The 20,265-nt window shown below is 33.5% G+C and overlaps 1 protein-coding gene and 1 pseudogene across 2 annotated transcripts; both read right to left on the bottom strand.

Annotated features, from left to right (window-relative positions):
• Positions 1-6,772: 6,772 nt before the first annotated feature.
• LOC117637774 (protein NRT1/ PTR FAMILY 5.2-like) lies at positions 6,773-9,664 on the bottom strand. The gene is made up of 4 exons (XM_034372781.1): positions 9,529-9,664; positions 9,048-9,265; positions 7,946-8,517; positions 6,773-7,809 (listed from the first exon to the last, which is right to left on the bottom strand). Exons 1-4 carry the CDS (start codon positions 9,662-9,664, stop codon positions 6,915-6,917), a joined length of 1,821 nt encoding a protein of 606 aa, XP_034228672.1. The 3' UTR covers positions 6,773-6,914.
• A 1,164-nt stretch (positions 9,665-10,828) lies between these two features.
• Positions 10,829-13,301, bottom strand: LOC117637544 (annotated as a pseudogene). The gene is made up of 4 exons (XR_004587190.1): positions 13,169-13,301; positions 12,883-13,098; positions 12,214-12,783; positions 10,829-11,787 (listed from the first exon to the last, which is right to left on the bottom strand). The product of XR_004587190.1 is annotated as a protein NRT1/ PTR FAMILY 5.2-like (transcript).
• Positions 13,302-20,265: the final 6,964 nt, after the last annotated feature.

The following is a 20,265-nucleotide window of genomic DNA, read 5'->3' as shown; positions in this document are numbered from 1 at the left end:
CTATGCCGAAAAAATTTGCCGGATTAGGTTTGCCCCGACGAAATTTGAGTTTTTCGTCGGCATAGGTCTATGCACTTGTGCCGACGAAATTTCGTCGCGATAGGTTGTGTTCCCTTTTTTTTTAAAAAAAAAAAATAAATTTAAATGTTTAATAATTTTTTTTTTTTTTTTTTTTTTTTGAGAATTTGTTTCTTTACTTTTGCTTTTGGGCCAACTTCTTCAATTCAATACATGTAATTATAGCCCTTTTTTAATAACTTTAACTAGTGATTATGTTTTAATTATTATTTCTTTAGTGAATATTTAAATATTTTACTCAATTTCGTAAATTACTTGGTAAATAGTAATTAATTAATCATTAAAATACGTGTGTACGTGTACAATACGTTTGCTTTCATTATACCGAGTCTTTAAGACGTATACAGAAGTACTATTAAAAAATACGTACTTACGTATATAATATGGGTATTAAGAATTTTAACAACTAAATACTATTTATTAAGTAATATCACTTATGATGTTAATTAAAATATTTAATACTATTTATCGACTAGAGAAATAATTGTTAGAACATAATTACTAATGAATGTAATTAAATCAAGCTAAGATATTATTTAATTATGAAAAGAAAAAAAAAATAATTTTCGGAATTTTTATTTTTTTAAAAAATGAAATAAACCTCTCGCGACAAAATTTCGTCGGCATAGGTCTATGCCGACAAAATTTGCCGGATTAGGTTTGCCCCGACGAAATTTGAGTTTTTCGTCGGCATAGGTCCATGCACTTGTGCCGACGAAATTTCGTCGCGAGAGGTTGTGTTCCTTTTTTTTTTTTAAAAAAAAAAATTTTAAATTTTTAATATATATATATATTTTTTTTTTGTTGAGAATTTGTTTCTTTACTCTTGCTTTTGGGCCAACTTCTTCAATTCAATACATGTAATTATAGCCCTTTTTTAATTACTTTAACTAGTGATTATGTTTTAATTATTATTTATTTAGTGAATATTTAAATATTTTACTCAATTTCGTAAATTACTTGGTAAATAGTAATTAATTAATCATTAAAATACGGGCGTACGTGTACAATACGTTTGCTTTCATTATACCGGTCTTTAAGACGTATACAAAAGTACTATTGAAAAATACGTACGTACGTGTATAATATGCGTATTAAGAATTTTAACAACTAAATACTATTTATTAAGTAATATCACTTATGATGTTAATTAAAATATTTAATACTATTTGTCGACTAGCGAAATAATTGTTAGAACATAATTACTAATGAATGTAATTAAATCAACCTAAGATATTATTTAATTATTAAAAAATAATAATAATAATTTTCAGAATTTTTATTTTTTTAAAAATGAAATAAACCTATCGCGACGAAATTTCGTCGGCATAGGTATATGCCGACAAAATTTGCCGGATTAGGTTTGCCCCGACGAAATTTGAGTTTTTCGTCGGCATAGGTCTATGCACTTGTGCCGACGAAATTTCGTCGCGATACGTTGTGTTCCTTTTTTTTTTTTTTTTATAAAAAAAAAAATTTAAATTTTTAATAATAATAATAATTTTTTTTATTTTTTTTTTATTTTTAGAATTTGCTTCTTTACTTTTGCTTTAGGGCCAACTTCTTCAATTCAATACACGTAATTATAGCCCTTTTTTAATTACTTTAACTAGTGATTATGTTTTAATTATTATTTCTTTAGTGAATATTTAAATATTTTACTCAATTTCGTAAATTACTTGGTAAATAGTAATTAATTAATCATTAAAATACGTGAGTACGTGTACAATACGTTTGCTTTCATTATACCGGTCTTTAAGACGTATACAAAAGTACTATTGAAAAATACGTACGTACGTGTATAATTTGGGTATTAAGAATTTTAACAACTAAATACTATTTATTAAGTAATGTCACTTATGATGTTAATTAAAATATTTAATACTATTTGCTAGAACATAATTACTAATGAATGTAATTAAATCAAGCTAAGATATTATTTAATTATGAAAAGAAAAAAAAAAAAATAATTTTCGGAATTTTTATTTTTTTTTAAAATGAAATAAACCTCTCGCGACGAAATTTCGTCGGCATAGGTCTATGCCGACAAAATTTGCCGGATTAGGTTTGCCCCGACGAAATTTGAGTTTTTCGTCGGCATAGGTCTATGCACTTGTGCCGACGAAATTTCGTCGCGATAGGTTGTGTTCCCTTTTTTTTTTTTTTAAAAAAATAAATTTAAATGTTTAATAATATTTTTTTTTTTTTTTTTTTTTTGAGAATTTGTTTCTTTACTTTTGCTTTTGGGCCAACTTCTTCAATTCAATACATGTAATTATAGCCCTTTTTTAATTAATTTAACTAGTGATTATGTTTTAATTATTATTTCTTTAGTGAATATTTAAATATTTTACTCAATTTCGTAAATTACTTGGTAAATAGTAATTAATTAATCATTAAATTACGTGCGTACGTGTACAATACGTTTGCTTTCATTATACCGAGTCTTTAAGACTTATACAAAAGTACTATTGAAAAATACGTACGTACGTGTATAATATGGGTATTAAGAATTTTAACAACTAAATACTATTTATTAAGTAATATCACTTATGATGTTAATTAAAATATTTAATATTATTTATCGACTAGAGAAATAATTGTTAGAACATAATTACTAATGAATGTAATTAAATCAAGCTAAGATATTATTTAATTATGAAAAAAAAAAAAAAAAAAATAATTTTCGGAATTTTTATTTTTTTTAAAAATGAAATAAACCTCTCGCGACGAAATTTCGTCGGCATAGGTCTATGCCGACAAAATTTGCCGGATTAGGTTTGCCCCGACGAAATTTGAGTTTTACGTCGGCATAGGTCTATGCACTTGTGCCGACGAAATTTCGTCGCGATAGGTTGTTTTCCCTTTTTTTTTTAAAAAAAAAAATAAATTTAAATGTTTAATAATATTTTTTTTTTTTTTTTTTGAGAATTTGTTTCTTTACTTTTGCTTTTTAAATAACTTCTTCAATTCAATACATGTAATTATAGCCCTTTTTAATTACTTTAACTAGTGATTATGTTTTAATTATTATTTCTTTAGTGAATATTTAAATATTTTACTCAATTTCGTAAATTACTTGGTAAATAGTAATTAATTAATCATTAAAATACGCAAGCACGTGCAATACGCTTGTTTTCATTATACCGAAGTCTTTTAAGACTTATACGAAAAGTACTATTGAAAAAATACGCACGATCGCAGTATAATATGGGTATTAAGAATTTTAACAACTAAATACTATTTATTAAGTAATGTCACTTATGATGTTAATTAAAATATTTAATACTATTTGTTAGAACATAATTACTAAGGAATGTAATTAAATCAAGCTAAGATATTATTTAATTATGAAAAGAAAAAAAAAAAAATAATTTTCGGAATTTTTATTTTTTTTAAAAATGAAATAAACCTTTCGCGACGAAATTTCGTCGGCATAGGTCTATGCCGACAAAATTTGCCGGATTAGGTTTGCCCCGACGAAATTTGAGTTTTTCGTCGGCATAGGTCTATGCACTTTTGCCGACGAAATTTCGTCGCGATAGGTTGTGTTCCCTTTTTTTTTAAAAAAAAAAAATAAATTTAAATGTTTAATAATATTTTTTTTTTTTTTTTTTTTTTGAGAATTTGTTTCTTTACTTTTGCTTTTGGGCCAACTTCTTCAATTCAATACATGTAATTATAGCCCTTTTTTTATTACTTTAACTAGTGATTATGTTTTAATTATTATTTCTTTAGTGAATATTTAAATATTTTACTCAATTTCGTAAATTACTTGGTAAATAGTAATTAATTAATCATTAAAATACGTGCGTAGGTGTACAATACGTTTGCTTTCATTATACCGAGTCTTTAAGACGTATACGGAAGTACTATTGAAAAATACGTACTTGCGTGTATAATATGGGTATTAAGAATTTTAACAACTAAATACTATTTATTAAGTAATATCACTTATGATGTTAGTTAAAATATTTAATACTATTTATCGACTAGAGAAATAATTGTTAGAACATAATTACTAATGAATGTAATTAACTCAAGCTAAGATATTATTTAATTATGAAAAGAAAAAAATAATAAATAATTTTCGGAATTTTTATTTTTTTTAAAAATGAAATAAACCTTTCGAGACGAAATTTCGTCGGCATAGGTCTATGCCGACAAAATTTGCCGGATTAGGTTCGCCCCGACGAAATTTGAGTTTTTCGTCGGCATAGGTCTATGCACTTGTGCCGACGAAATTTTGTCGCGATAGGTTGTGTTCCTTTTTTTTTTTTTTTTTTTTTAAAAAAAATAATTTTTAATTTTTAATTTTTAATTTTTTTTTTTTTTGAGACCTTACTTTTGCTTTTTGGCCAACTTCTTCAATTCAATACATGTAATTATAGCCCTTTTTTAATTACTTTAACTAGTGATTATGTTTTAATTATTATTTCTTTAGTGAATATTTAAATATTTTACTCAATTTCGTAAATTACTTGGTAAATAGTAATTAATTAATCGTTAAAATACGTGCGTACGTGTACAATACGTTTGCTTTCATTATATCGAGTCTTTAAGACGTATACGAAAGTACTATTGAAAAATACGTACGTACGTGTATAATATGGGTATTAAGAATTTTAACAACTAAATACTATTTATTAAGTAATATCACTTATGATGTTAATTAAAATATTTAATACTATTTATCGAATAGAGAAATAATTGTTAGAACATAATTACTAATGAATGTAATTAAATCAACCTAAGATATTATTTAATTATTAAAAAAAAATAATAATAATTTTCAGAATTTTTATTTTTGTAAAAATGAAATAAACCTCTCGCGACGAAATTTCGTCGGCATAGGTCTATGCCGACAAAATTTGCCGGATTAGGTTTGCCCCGACGAAATTTGAGTTTTTAGTCGGCATAGGTCTATGCACTTGTGCCGACGAAATTTCGTCGCGATAGGTTGTGTTCCCTTTTTTTTTTTATAAAAAAAAAAATTTAAATGTTTAATAATATTTTTTTTTTTTTTTTTTTTTGAGACTTTGTTTCTTTACTTTTGCTTTTGGGCCAACTTCTTCAATTCAATACATGTAATTATAGCCCTTTTTTAATTACTTAAACTAGTGATTATGTTTTAATTATTATTTCTTTAGTGTATATCTAAATATTTTACTCAATTTCGTAAATTACTTGGTAAATAGTAATTAATTAATCATTAAAATACGTGCGTACGTGTACAATACGTTTGCTTTCATTATACCGAGTCTTTAAGATGTAAACGGAAGTACTATTGAAAAAATACGTACGTACGTGTATAATATGGGTATTTAGAATTTTAACAACTAAATACTATTTATTAAGTCAGTTATGATGTTAATTAAAATATTTAATACTATTTATCGACTAGCGAAATAATTTTTAGAACATAATTACTAATGAATGTAATTAAATCAAGCTAAGATATTATTTAATTATGAAAAGAAAAAAATAATAAATAATTTTCGGAATTTTTATTTTTTTTTAAAAATGAAATAAACCTTTCGCGACGAAATTTCGTCGGCATAGGTCTATGCCGACAAAATTTGCCGGATTAGGTTTGCCCCGACGAAATTTGAGTTTTTCGTCGGCATGGGTCTATGCACTTGTGCCGACGAAATTTCGTCGCGATAGGTTGTGTTCCTTTTTTTTTTTAAATAAAAAAAAAATTAAAAATTTTAATAATAATAAATTTTTTATTATTTTTTTTTTTGAGAATTTGTTTCTTTACTTTTGCTTTTGGGCCAACTTCTTCAATTCAATACATGTAATTATAGCCCTTTTTAATTACTTTAACTAGTGATTATGTTTTAATTATTATTTCTTTAGTGAATATTTAAATATTTTACTCAATTTCGTAAATTACTTGGTAAATAGTAATTAATTAATCATTAAAATACGTGCGTACGTGTACAATACGTTTGCTTTCATTATACCGAGTCTTTAACACTTATACGAAAGTACTATTGAAAAATACGTACGTACGTGTATAATATGGGTATTAAGAATTTTAACAACTAAATACTATTTATTAAGTAATGTCCCTTATGATGTTAATTAAAATATTTAATACTATTTGTTAGAACATAATTACTAATGAATGTAATTAAATCAAGCTAAGATATTATTTAATTATGAAAAGAAAAAAATAAAATAATTAGGGTTAGGTTGGGTAAGGAGATAGGAAAAGAGGAAAGTGGAAGGAGTCGAGATAAGGGTAGTTTGGGAATAATGGAGAGTCAATGGAGAGTGAAACAACGCCATAAGAGGGAAACAAAAATCTCAAATTGGATAACTGATAAAGTTCATGAGTACATACATTGGAAGGCTGCATCCATTGGAAGTTTGGCAAATGGACTCACAAGAATGAAGCTTGAGTTGAAATTAGTCCCACATTGGAAAACTAGAGTTCCTTGAAGGTCTTTATAAGACTTGCTCTTAGAAATAGAGTAGTTTGGATTGTGCTATGCAAGTGGCCCAATTGAGTGGCTTGTAGGTTTTAACCTTTGGATCAATGGCTAATTAATTGAGCCAATGATTAATTAATATATATATATATATATATATATTTAATTAATCAAAAGATGGGCCTTGGGCCTTGGGGCTCTTAGATTTAAATTAATAAACTAAAGGACACTGCAACCCTTTTATTTTACTGCTTTGTTCTTCTTTGTTTAATTTCGTTAATGATTGTTCTTCTTCCAACAGAATGAAGCCTGTTTAGGTTTCAAACCTGGTCTTCAAGTTTATATATCTTGATATAGTTTTGTGTTTTCCTTTGTGCAAACACAATAAACATTTTATCAGCTTACAAGTAGAGCATTTGAGGCTTCGGTTTGAGCTTGAGCCGGAGGTTTGTTTGCCAAAGTTTCCATGGCAAAGTCTCCTTTCGGTTCTGTCGTGTATGCATTGTAAACAAAGTACTTCGCCACGAAGAGGAAGAAGAGCAGGTTGAGAGAGCTCAAGACAGCCAAGAACAAATAGTAGTAGTCGAAATGGGAGATGTTTAGGTTGTCCAAAATCCAACCCCTGCCATGTTGCTTGGTGATGTTTGAAACTGTTGAGAGAAGAAAACTACTAAGAAAGCTTCCAATTCCCAAGCTGGTTGTGAAGTATGAGGTCCCAAGGCTTTTCATGCCTTGGGGTGCTTGGTCATAGAACAACTCTATCTTGGCTGTTTCCACAAAGGAATCGGCAATCCCCAACAAAGCAAACTGAGGAAAAAGAATGAAAATTGTGAGAGGAAGTGTGTCTTTTTCCCCAAACAATTGACGTTCTCTTACGACACTCAGCCTTTTTCTTTCAGCCAACCAAGCTGTGACCATGATCATGACATGTAACACAAGGCCAATGCCTAATCTCTGCAGCAATGTGATCCCTCTAGGGTTCTTCGTGTAGGGCCGGATCCATGGGACGAAGAGGCGGTCGTAGACTACAAGGCTTATCAGCATGAAGATTGTTATGAATGCTGAGAGACATGCTGGAGGGATCTCAAAGTTGGGACCTATGCTTCTATCTAGTGTTGTGCCCTGTTTGATGAAAAGTGTTCCTCCTTGAGCTAACATCATGCTTGACACAAATGTTGCTACCAGAATCGGAACCAATTTGATCATTTGCTTGGTTTCTTCGACTTGGGTCACGGGACATAGCATCCACGGTGAGGTTGGCCCGCTCTTTACAGCTGCTTTGTCAAGAAATCTGCAGGTAATAAAATGCTAGCGATATTTAGGCTTATCAAATTAAAACTATTTGTATCGCATTAATTGACTACATTATATAGACCGCATCACAATCCTATTAAAAATGTGGTATATATAGGGTCATTTGGATCTACCTTAATGAAGGGGAGTGGTCAATTCTGAATTTCCCAGACTTTGTGTACGCTTCCAAGCTCAGCTCATGAAGCTCTTTTTGGTCATCTGGGATTGTTACCCTCCACTTTCTTAGAGCAGCCACAATCACATGAGCTATCCTACTGAAAGGACTCTCAGAAGGCAATTTGTGCCTATAAAATTTAGTGCCCAACAAAAACACCAAAACAGAGAGAGCAAGCCCAAGTGTTGGAAGCCCATAGCCAAGAGCCCAGCCCACATTGTCTTGTAGGTAAATCAAGAATGTGTTTGAGAAAAGGGTCCCAAAGAAAATGCTGAACATCCACCAGTTGAAAAAGGAGAGCTTTTGAGTCTTCTCCTTGGGCTCAAACTCATCAAATTGATCCGCTCCCATGGTTGAGATGTTGGGTTTGGTCCCTCCTGTTCCAATTGCAATTATGTACAATGCACCATAGAATATGCCTACTTGGAATGGTGAGGCTCTTTTGTCACAATCTTCACTTTTGATTCCATGGCCACATGATGGTGGCCTTAGGGCAGGTAATGAAACTGCTAGGGTTAATAGGGACATGCCCTAATTGGTAACCAAGAGGAGCATTATGAGTTTCTTGTATAGATGCAGTGAAAAAAATTATGTAATGCATAGATTGTTAAAGCCAGATAGGGACCAAATGGCCCAAAAGCCAAAATTTTCAGCTTCATTTTTCTTAATTATTAGGCATATTGGTGAAATTGTGAATCTGCTTCATATTTAAAATTTTCATGATCAACTAATCTCTTATCTACTTGAGAGCAGTTATTTGATAACTGGATAGGAAAAGTTGAAGAGGCAGGCAAGTGCTTGAGGAGGCTTGTGATGTGTGATCAAACTACCAATTATATCCCAAAATATACAATGAGAAATGCATTGTCTTGGAAAAACACAGCAAAAAGGCCATCATGAATGAGAAGTACATATAATGCTTGTGGTTTGTTCAACAATTAATGATCCATATATACTTGTGCATATATATTGGCATGCAAGTTCTATCATGAGAAATGATAAATTATGTATATGCATGTGGATATAATTTATTAAGTGCTTGGAATTGAGTTAATTCGTACCGCAAGATATATGGCAGAAGCAATAACAAACGTCCAGTAGCGGCCGAGATGAGCATCTGCAATATAAGCTCCCAACAGAGGTGTCATCCACACAGTCCCAACCCAGTTGGTAACGTTGTTGGCAGAGGTTACAGTGCCTTCATGGAGCTTCGTTGTCAAATAAATCACCAAGTTTGATGCAATTCCATAGTATGCCATCCTCTCAAACACTTCATACCCTACAAATTAATCAAACACACCCAACAGCAACAAAAAATTCATACATATTGATTCGTCATAGTGAGACGGAGGATTGTTTTGACCACGAGACTTGTACTTTTTAACACATGCTCAATTTAGTTATCTCTTTACGCGACAAGTCACGTGAAAAGAGAAATAAACTTACAAACAAATGTATATCTCCGGAATATGTACGTTTTGCTCCCAGCTAAGGGGCCCTTACAATATTTGAAGAACAAAAACCAGGGAGTTCATTACATACCTACAATGAAGGAACAAGCTCTCCATCTCCCAGTCTTTGATCGTAAAATTGGTCTACCTTTGAGATCCACAGTCCCATCTTGTGTGTGATCTTCTATTCCATCTGCAGAGCCTTTCTCTTCTACACTTGCCATCATGTGTTTAATCAAATGACTCGGGACTTGGGGCCTTCAAAGTCATGTGATTAGCTCAGAGCTTTTTATAAAGTCTTCGGACAGGTAATTAATTAGTTGAATGGCTCCAACATTTTAGATTTATTTCCTGTCACCTCGTTGGTCACATTTTTTGTTTTTCACCTATAAGCTTTATTAACGGTATAGTGTCTTGTGGGTGATTACTAGTAACTATTAATAAATATAAAATTCATATTAATCAACGGTTGTTAATTATTCACGAAATTATGAACTAGTCGATTTTATTTCAACTCCAACTTGTTTGTGTTCGCCTTCTCTTAAACTAGTAAATGTTTAACAAAAAACAAGAAGAAAAAAAAGCCGACTTAGGATCTTTGTGTTATTTTCTAATATATATTTTTTCTGTTGAGTAATTGGAAAAATTATATTTACTAATATAATTCAGCAATAATTGAAACTATTAATGACCAGAGCTAGATGAGTGATGTCGACAAGTACTAGAAGAACAAGCCCTGAACTACAACAAACCATCGAAGGATTTGGATCCTCTCTCTTTTTTTTAAATAAAAATATTTCAGAAAACGATCCTAAAGTTTGATAATACCCATGTCACATCAAAATTAACCAAAAAATTAGGTGGCGAAAAACGAAAGATTATGATCTGCTGGCACCTTTAATTTGACATGTGTCTTTAATTTCATCCTTCTTTTGGTAGGCCACATGTGATTAATCATATTCTAACATTTTGAAATTAACCTCATGCCACTGTAAAGTGTTTGTTTTGTATGGAAAGTCACTTTCATGGAATCAAACTTAGCCGGTCATGAATATGCGAAATCCAAAAATAATTTTCTTTCTTCATTTTGTTTATTTATTTATATCAATCAATCTACATCAACTTGCTATAAAAAAATGAAATGCATCATAAGAAAAAGACAGACATATGCATTAGCTATGGTGAAGAATCTGAAGATTTTAAGGAGGCTGGATGCCTTAGCCATTTTTGTATCTAATGCAATTTTAACTCAGATAAGACGTTTCGCATAGATGAATTTTATATGGGTCTCACTTCTATAAGAGATGTTAACGGTCTCATAATACTAAGACTTTTCTTAAGAGAAATCAGTTTCATCTTGTACCATGGAAATCTTTGATTGGGTTTACGGAGACCAAAAGAAATTAGTTGGATTTTATTTGATCTTAATTAACTGAGAAGCAAGGAACATATTCGTAAAAAAAGGCTTCTAATCCATGATCAGCTTAACTAGTCCAGTCTTCAAGTCTTCACATCTTAAGATTCCACAGCTACCTTGGCTTGAGAGATGTCAGCATTATAAACAAAGAACTTGGCAACAACCAGAAAGAATAGGAAGTTAAGGAAGACTAAGCCAGCCAACAATGCATAGTAATAGTCCAAATGTGAGGCATTCAAATTGTCCAAGACCCAGCCGCCTTTGTGTCCATGTCTTTTGGTCACATCAGAAACTGTTTTTAGAAGAAAACTACTTAGAAAATTCCCAACCGCAAAACTTGTAGTGAAATATGAAGACCCCATGCTCTTCATGCCTTGTGGTGCTTGGTCATAGAAAAACTCAATCTTTGCAACTTCCACAAAGGTATCAGCTACACCCATCAGAGCAAACTGTGGCAGCAGAATGAAAATTGTGAGAGGTACTTTTTCTCCTTTGCCAAAGATGCCATTTTCTCTTGCAACGCTGAGTCTTTTTCTTACAGCCAAACAGGCAATGACCATGATTATGATTTGCATCACAAACCCAATTCCCATTCTCTTCAGCAGTGTGATTCCTCTGGGGTTATTCGTGTAACGCCTGATTGCCGGCACGAAGAGACGGTCATAGATTGGGAGGTTGACCAACATGGAAAGTGTTATGAATGATCCAAGAGATGCAGGGGGGATTTTGAAATGGGGACCCATGGAAGCATCTAATGTGGTGCCTTGCTTGATGAAAAGGGTGTGTGTCTCAGCTATGATGATTGCAGGTATAAATGTTGTGAGCAAAACTGGAATCATCTTCATCATTTGTTTGGTTTCTTCAACCTGGGTCACTGGACATGGAGTCCATGTTGTGTTTGGTCCACTCTTCACAGCAGCTCTGTCATGTGATCTGCAGGAGCTTAATGCAGAGCAAGTAAGGTGGGACATCCACTTAGTGGTAAAGGTTAGAAATTGAAAACCACTTGGTTTGAAGACTATGATGAACATTATATATATTTAGTATTGTCTAATACTAAGAGATTGTGATATAAAAAATGGTTTTAAGTTACTTAATTTGTTACCATTATTAAAACAAGAATTCACTCAATTAGTAGTTCAAATTGATAATGTGATAACATAATATCTCAGACTATTTGACAAGAGAACATTTTCTCATTAATAAGAGATAGACTTTGTTCGAGGCCCAGAAATTGTTCAAATTTATAATATAATAACATAATATATTAAACTGTTTGACAAAAGAACATTTCTTCGATAATAAGAGATGTATGAATTTCGAGACTAAGAATTAAACATAGACATTAAGAACAAGTACCTCAAAGATGAGGTGTGGTCAATTTTGAGTTTGCTTTTGTCTGCATAATATTCCAAGCTCAACTCATAAAGCTCTTTTGGGTGATTTGGGACAGGAACTTTCCACTTCCTAACTGCTGCTACTAGTATCTGAGCAACACTAGTGATAGGACTTCCTGAAGGCAATTTGTGCCTGTAAAATGGGGTTCCCACCAAGAACACTACCACTGAAATCACAAGCCCAACTGTTGGGATGCCATAGCCAAGAGTCCAACCAACATTATCTTGTATGTACACCAAGAAAGTGCTTGAGAAAAGGTTGCCAAAGAAAATGGCAAACATCCACCAATTGAAGAAGGAGAGCTTGTGGGCCTTCTCCTTAGGCTCAAAATCATCAAATTGGTCTGCTCCCATGGTTGAGATGTTGGGCTTGGTTCCACCAGTTCCAAACTGCTATCATGTACAATGCGCAATAGAAGATGCCCACTTGAAAAGGTGAAGCTTTTGTGCAGTCCTCTGCTTGAATGCCATGGTTACAAGCTGGTGGCTTCAAAGCTGGCACTGATACAGCTAGTGTTAAAAGTGACATGCCCTGTTAAGAGAAACCCATATTTTTGTTACTGCGGTTATTATATGAGCTACCTAAGACAATTCATCTGAAAAAAGAAAAAAGTTGTGTCCAAGAATTTACCATGAGATAAATGGAAACTGCTAGAACAAAGGTCCTATATCTACCAAGATATGTATCTGCAATGTAAGCACCTAACATAGGTGTGAGCCAAAGGTGCCAGACCAGTTGGTGACATTGTTTGAAGATTGTACAGTGCCTTCATGGAGCTTCCTTGTCAAATACACCACTAAGTTTGCTGAAATCCAATGATTTGCCATCTTTCAAATATTTCATACCCTTAAAAACACAACAATATATATATGTAAATGTATATATAATGTTATAATTAAGCTATATACATACATACCTACAATGAAGGAGCAAGCTCTCCATCTCCCAGTCTTAGATCTTAAAATTGGTCTGCCTTTGAGATCCACAGTCCCATCTTGTGTGAAATCTTGTCCTCCATATGCAGGGCCTTTCTCCTCTGGATTTTCCATAATGTCAGAGCTAGAGAGAGCAAGAAAGACAGATTTGGAGTCTAGTTAGCTTTTTTTCGGTCATGGGAGTCTAGTTAGCTAGTTGGTCTTTCAACTTCCAAACAAAACTATGAATAGAAAATAAAATAAAATAAAATAATTATATTTTTAGATCTCATTCACTTGTTTCTTTTTGTTTAGGAATCTTATCATAGAGATGGTATTCTGGTCATGCAAATTACTTCCACATTGCTTGAAATAGGTACTACATTTAATTATTGGACTTAGGACGTTTGATGGTGGTGGAGACTGGCAGTGGAAAACGTGGTGTCAACTCATGGATTCCATTGACACTCACTGAAAGTGAGTGAAAAGGTATAATTCAATCCAATCTCGCATATAATGCATATGTCATAAGAAATTATGTACGTGTATATATAAAAATATGAGAGATTTTTCAATAAGTATTTTATGTGACGGATTGATTATATAATTTTAATCTTGACTGTTGGATTGCATGTATATTACATATTAAATCTACTAACATATCTAATAAATGCAATTAAACGGTTGAAATTAGAAATATGTAACAAATCCTTAACTTAAAATACTTATTGAAGAATTCTCCTTAAGGATATACTCATCACTAAACAACAACAAACAATGAATTGTAAAGTAAAAGAATATGAAGAACAGTGCAAGCACCAAAGATTAAGGACAACACACCCATAATGCAACCAGAACAGACAAATTGAAGCTAAATTCAACGAAGGCAAAGACTCACTCAAACAAACAGCAAGCAAGCAAAAAACAAAACATGAAACAGCAAAGCATTCAAGACAAACACTAAAGTTGAAAACCACCACCAATACCGAACATAAAGATCACAAGCAAATAATATTTGGTAAACTTTCAATGTCTGTAGACCCCATATTACAATAATTGTATGCAATCCGTCTATGGGCAAAGCTCAAAGCTCAACGTCACACTCAAAATAGACAGAGACTGAAGCCCCAAAAAAGGCATAATTAAAAGAAAAATTTAGAAAGTGATTTCAAGAAACTTAATTAGGAAGATGGAAAAGATGAGGGAATAAACAGGGGGTGGTCGATGGTAGAGCATGCGGGAAAGGAAACAGTTATGGCTTGGCTGGGCTTCTCTTCGTTCAAAATGCTGTGCATATGGAGCTAGACTGCTACTGATGATAGATACACATGCATATGGCAATACAAACAGGTGCGTATATTCTGACAATGCCATCCACACACGATCACCAAGCTCACTTGGTTGTGTTGGGTGACTGTCATCCTTCGATGGACGTAGACCTCACACCTTAAATTGGGATTCACATTCTTCAATTGATGACAGTCACCCAAGCATGCGCCAATTGGTGGGGATTCTATGGTGGAGTCCACATATCTATGATTAATAGCATCCAGTCGCGTATTTTAGCCTCACTCATCTTTTGGGCTCGCTTGAAAATTATTTAGAGAGGTTTGGAATTAATTCTTGGCTGAGTATGTAAGGTGTAGTAGCCGGAATTGCAGTTTGGCAATCCCACCGCCGATTCTCAACACAAACGAAGTTTTGTTTTTTCAAACAGAAAAAAGGGAAGGGGGGGAAACATGAAAGAAAACCAGTTTTTTGCTAAATTTTGTAAAATGGATCACCAGTGAGTAGTAACTTTCCTGAAATACATTTAAAAAATCTGTACCAAAAGGAAATCTATATATATAATAAAAGGCAAAGAATTGTAAAACATTCAAAATATAAAAATTGTCATTAATTAATGAATTTAGGGTAATTTTCATTTTAGTACTGCGCGGAAGTTTACTGCATTTCTGTCTTTGCATCAAGTTTTTTTCCTCAGTCGCATACATATGAAAATTATCCATGAATTTATTAAGTATTGAAACTTTTCATTAAATAATAATAATATAGTAAATTAATATTTTTTAACATTACAAAAATTTAAAATAAAAACAGAAATAAGAACTTGAGTTGTATTTTCATGAAACACAATTTCAATATTTTTTTGGTTGGATTATCTTCGTAATTTAAAAATAAAAATCAATTGGCACTTGGGGCTGGTAAATAAATAAAAGAGAACATGAAAGTTCTTAAGCCAAACATTACATATTACGTTTGTTGCCCAAACTGGCGTATTTATTTTTATTTTATTTTATTGAATGGCTTTTTTTCTTGTTGCAATTTATTGAAAGGCTTTGCTACTTCAACAAAAAGCAATCGGTTTGCACAAAAAAAAAAAATTTAAATAAAAACGCAAAGTCGGTCTTCTCTCCACCCTAAAAACGATTGTCTACGCTTGTCTCAACCCATCTCTCGCTCGCTCCAAGAAACGAGGATGAAAAACTCGTTGGAAAGCTGTGAACCGGAGGACAACAGTAATGCTGGCCGAAGTGATACTGGATGCATGCGTTTCTCTCTCTCTCTCTCTCTCTCTCTCTCCCCTTTTTTTTTTTTTTTTTTTTTCCAATATTTAAAGTTATTTTAGTTAAGTGTACGATGTAGTTTGGTTGGGACTTGTCCTGCGTGACTTGTCTTCCTTGGCGGTTTTTGTTTGCTCCCTTGGTTGGTTAACAGCTGCTTTGTTTCTCTTTGGCAAAACCCTAAACCCTTTTGTTTCTCTTGGCTGCTTTGTTTCTCAGTTGGTGACTATTTGAGCTTTATTCTTCTAATTCTTAACGTGTCGTCTTCATATAAAAAATCGCAAAGTTCGTCTTCTCAAACCCTAAAAAATATTTTGTCTCTCCACCCATCCATCGCTCTAAGAAACAAGAATGAAAAACTCGTTGGAAAGCTCTGAACCGGAAGAGAACAACAGCAATGCTCTTTCTGGCCGAAGTGATGATACTATATCTATATGCATGAAATCTCTCTCTCTCTCTCTCTCTCTCTCTCTCTCTCTCTCTCTCTCTCAATATTTAAGGTTATTTTAGTTGAGTCTGCGATGTAGTTTGGTTGGAACTTGTCCTGCCTTACTTGTCTTCCTTGGTCGTTTTTTGTTTGCTCCCTTGGTTGGTCAAGGCTTGTCTTGTTTCTCTTGGCCAAACCCTAAATGAAATCACTATTGACCACACCAAAAAAAAAGGTTTTATTTTAGTGGAGGCTTGCCATGAGATATATATGATTAAAGTTACTTTTCATTAGTTCAATTTAGTTGTGAATTCGAATATTTTTATGAATTTGGTTGCCTCTTCTCTTAATTTGAACCAACTTTCCATTTACATCTCAGTTTGTCAAATTCCGAGATAGATAAGAAAATGGAAGAAGTTCCTGAACAGCAGCAGGATGGAAAACAGGATTCGAGCCTGTAAAAATCCTCACCAATTTTATTTGGCTTCTATTATTCTTGTAATTTTTAACGTGTCCTCATGTATGATGTGACTATTCCCCCCTCTTTCCCAATTTGAAATGGTTCAACTGCCAATCTGCAGGCCTCTCGATTTTAATCTTGATGATATTGCAAAGTTAAGGAAGTTAGTGCGCCCAACGCGTGATGATCCTAATAGGTTTCCAAGGTTCATCTTCAAAATGATGATAAGCCATCTTGAAAACCAAGATAGTGTATGTTCCTTTTTATTGCTCTAGACACATCTGGGTTCACATGCTATAGCTTGTTTATAGATCTTGTAATCTCTTTGGAACTTTGTATTTATATATATGTATATATATTTCAGTTAAGTTGTTGATACATATGTATTTATATATATATATATATGTGTATATTAATTGTCATTTTTACTTTTGTTTCTATTTTTATTATTATAATCTTATATATAAAATTTAAGCCAATAATATACAAATCGATTCATGAATTAGAGGGAGTTCAGTGTATGGCTTGTTTATATTCAGTATATGACTGTTTCGGGTATAGGGAAGTTGCAAAATACTGTTTTAGAGTTGTGAATATTATTGAGTACATCACGCGCCTAAGCACTCGATTTGATTTGCAAAACACGTGGCGATATGATATATGATGAATGAATAAGATATTCAAGTACATTATTAAAGGGAAAGACCTACGTGTGGCTTGATCCTTCAGTAAAGGTATATAGGCAACCTAATGTTACAAGGTGCAACCGCGAGTTAGTGTGTTTGAAATTGCTAATGTATTATTAATGATATGAAAGTTGAGATGAATTTTAGATGATAGAACATTTATTTGGATCAGAGAGGCCTGAGGCCATAATAAATTGATGTTGGTTACTTGAATGATATTATTGTGCATGTTGAATGTTGGGATTATAAAAATTATGTTTTTTTTTTTTACAGGTAAAAATTTTGGCAGGGAAGACTCTGCCAAATTTTCGGCAGAAGTCAAACTGGTAGAAAATTTGGTTTCTAGTTAGAAGGGTATTTTGGTCTTTTATGCCTGGCACCCTCTGAGTGTCGAACACGCACAGGGTTCGGCTCAGATTCCAAAGTGGAATTTGGGTCGGGTCCTATCACAAATCGTCTCTTTTTCAAGTCTTTATTCTTAGAGATCATCGTTACAAAAAAATAAAAATCAAACAAATTGAAAATCATTAAGGCATTTGGTTGGGATCCATAAAATAGACGAACATGGTGCTTCACGAAAAGACTATAATAACAACCATTTAATTGAGTGGTGAAAAAATTTCGTATTCAAGTTATGTTTTTACAGAAATGGTTTTTGAGGAAATATCTACAAATTAGACGGTTGGAATCATTAATATACAATACATATGAAATATTCTTCAACAAAGGAGAATCTTCATGCATCTCTAATCAAAATTGGGGCCTCTTGAAAAGTTAGCCAACCCTATATACTACACAAATCAAGAATGACTCAGATTTCGAATGACTCGAACTGTCAAAGCTATTTTAAAGTTGTCTACTTTCGTGTTTGTTTCCCATTGGGCAACTCTCCCATGAACTAGGAAATACATAAAAGCCGAGTAATGTAACATCCCACGTTGACCAACGGGGAGGGGGTGATGTGCTTTATATGTACATGCCCACCTCCATCTAGCATGAGGCCTTTTGGGAGCTCACTGGCTTCAGAGTCATGGGAACTCTGAAGTTAAGCGAGTTTGGGCTAAAGCAATCCCAGGATTAGTGACCCACTGGGAAGTTGCTCGAGTTCCAGAAATAAAATCTTAAGGGCAAGGGGCCAAAAGTGGACAATATCGTGCTATGGCGGAGCCGATCCCGGAATGTGACAATTTAGTATAAGAGCCACTCTACCATGTGGTGCGAGTGTGCTGACGAGGACGTCGGGCCCCTAAGGGTTGTTGTCTTTTGGGAGGTGCCGTCAGGCATGCCTTGACACCGTAAGGGATAAGTGTCTTTAGAAGGTGCCGTTTGACAGGTGGCCCTGGAGCCGTGAGGGAGAAGATTCTTCATGGGTGCGCTCGGCACGTAACCTTGGCGTCAGAATGAAGAGATGACCTTGGTGAGGGAAAGAAGAGATGTCTCCTTCATAGAGTGCCGTTTGGCAAGTGGCTTTGGTGCCGGAATGAAGATCTCCTAGAAGGTACCGTTCGACATGGCCTTGAGAAGAGACGCCGGAGAAATGTCACCCGTGGGTGCCGTTCGACAACGCAGTGTTAGAGCTACAGTAAGCATTGGAGCTACTGTTAGCTGGAACGGGAAGCTGATGCCGTAAGCTTAGAGTTATTGCAGTAAGCTTGTGAGCTGATGTTGTAATGTTAGGAGCTACCGCCGTAAGCTTTGGGAGCTGTTGTATGGAAGCTGATGTTGTAATTCTTCATGAAGTGCCATTCGTAACTTTGGATGTGAAGGCATCGTATGCACCGAATGATGTAAGTGTGCTGAAGGCAAATGCCGAATCGTTGGGGGATATGAAGACATCGCACGCCGAATGATGTAACGGTGCCGAAGGCAGATGCGGAATCATTGGGAGGGATGTGAAGACATCGTACGCACCGAATGATGTAAGTGTGCCGAAGGCAAACGTCGAATCATTGGGGGATGTGAAGATATCGCACGCCGAATGATGTAAGGGTGTCAAAGGCAGATGCAGAATCATTGGGGGGATGTGAAGAGATTGCACGCACCGAATGATGTAAGGGTGATCGAGTGCTGAAGACAGCTCGCTCGTCAGATGGTGGATGTCTTTGTAGACCTCGGTGCCGAATGCCGATTGTAGGAAGTGCCGATGGCATTGCTCACAAGGGTGCCGAGGGCATTGAATGTAAGGGTGCCAAGGGCATTGAATGTAAAGGTGCGAAGGGGTACTTGTTGTAAGGTGCCGAGGGAACTCGAGAAGGAGAACAACATAGCATTTTGTATCATTTCAAGCTTCTTACCAAATGTATCTTTTAAGCCTTAACTCCTAAGTTTTCAATAAAATGTAATATATAAATTAAACGGCAAAATATTAAATCTTCAAACTATATAATTTAATAAATACAGAGTTTCACAATGTTACTCCATTTGAATTCAAATAAAAATACTAGAAAATCAAATTCCTACCAAATCAAATATGAAAAATCGATTTTCGTGCAAAATACGATTTATGCTAAAAATGATGGCTCATTAAGTCAATATATACTTAATACTAAAATCCCATAAAATCAAGCTTTCTTATTTGATGTGTAAGGAATAAAGGCAGCCAAAAATTATATTGAGAAAATGATTATTCCGAAAAACCATTTTTCATACTTAGCTAATATTTTTATATAAAACAAATTTTCATGTATGATATGAATGCATGAAGGAACCTAAGGTCAATCTAGGTAAAAAGCCTTAGATGTTTAATCCACAAAGAGTTCTACAAGAATAACTCTTATGTATTGAAGAAATATTTACTTGAATAAGCTCCCCATAAGACAGTTCTCATAAGGGTCAGCCCAAAAGAAATGCAGATAAAGTCCAAAATCAAAACGACAACGGACCTGAAAAATGACGTAAAATGCCCTAAAATGAACATGATTGTGCTAATATATGCTAGCTCTTACGTCGAATAGGACAATAC

The sequence above is a fragment of the Prunus dulcis genome, chromosome 8 (assembly GCF_902201215.1).
Source record: "Prunus dulcis chromosome 8, ALMONDv2, whole genome shotgun sequence".
Taxonomy (NCBI): Eukaryota; Viridiplantae; Streptophyta; class Magnoliopsida; order Rosales; family Rosaceae; genus Prunus; species Prunus dulcis.
This window is presented reverse-complemented; position numbering and strand designations above follow the sequence as displayed.

What these genes read in the sequence shown, in the direction of transcription:
- LOC117637774 (XM_034372781.1), bottom strand. Translation starts at nt 9,664, where the DNA reads ATGATGGCAAGTGTAGAAGAGAAAGGCTCTGCAGATGGAATAGAAGAT. An exon ending in CTTCTGCCATATATCTTGCG is followed by an intron (nt 8,518 to 9,047) that starts GTACGAATTAAC and finishes GTTACCAATTAG; the next exon opens with GGCATGTCCCTATTAACCCT. An exon ending in GACCACTCCCCTTCATTAAG is followed by an intron (nt 7,810 to 7,945) that starts GTAGATCCAAAT and finishes TATTACCTGCAG; the next exon opens with ATTTCTTGACAAAGCAGCTG.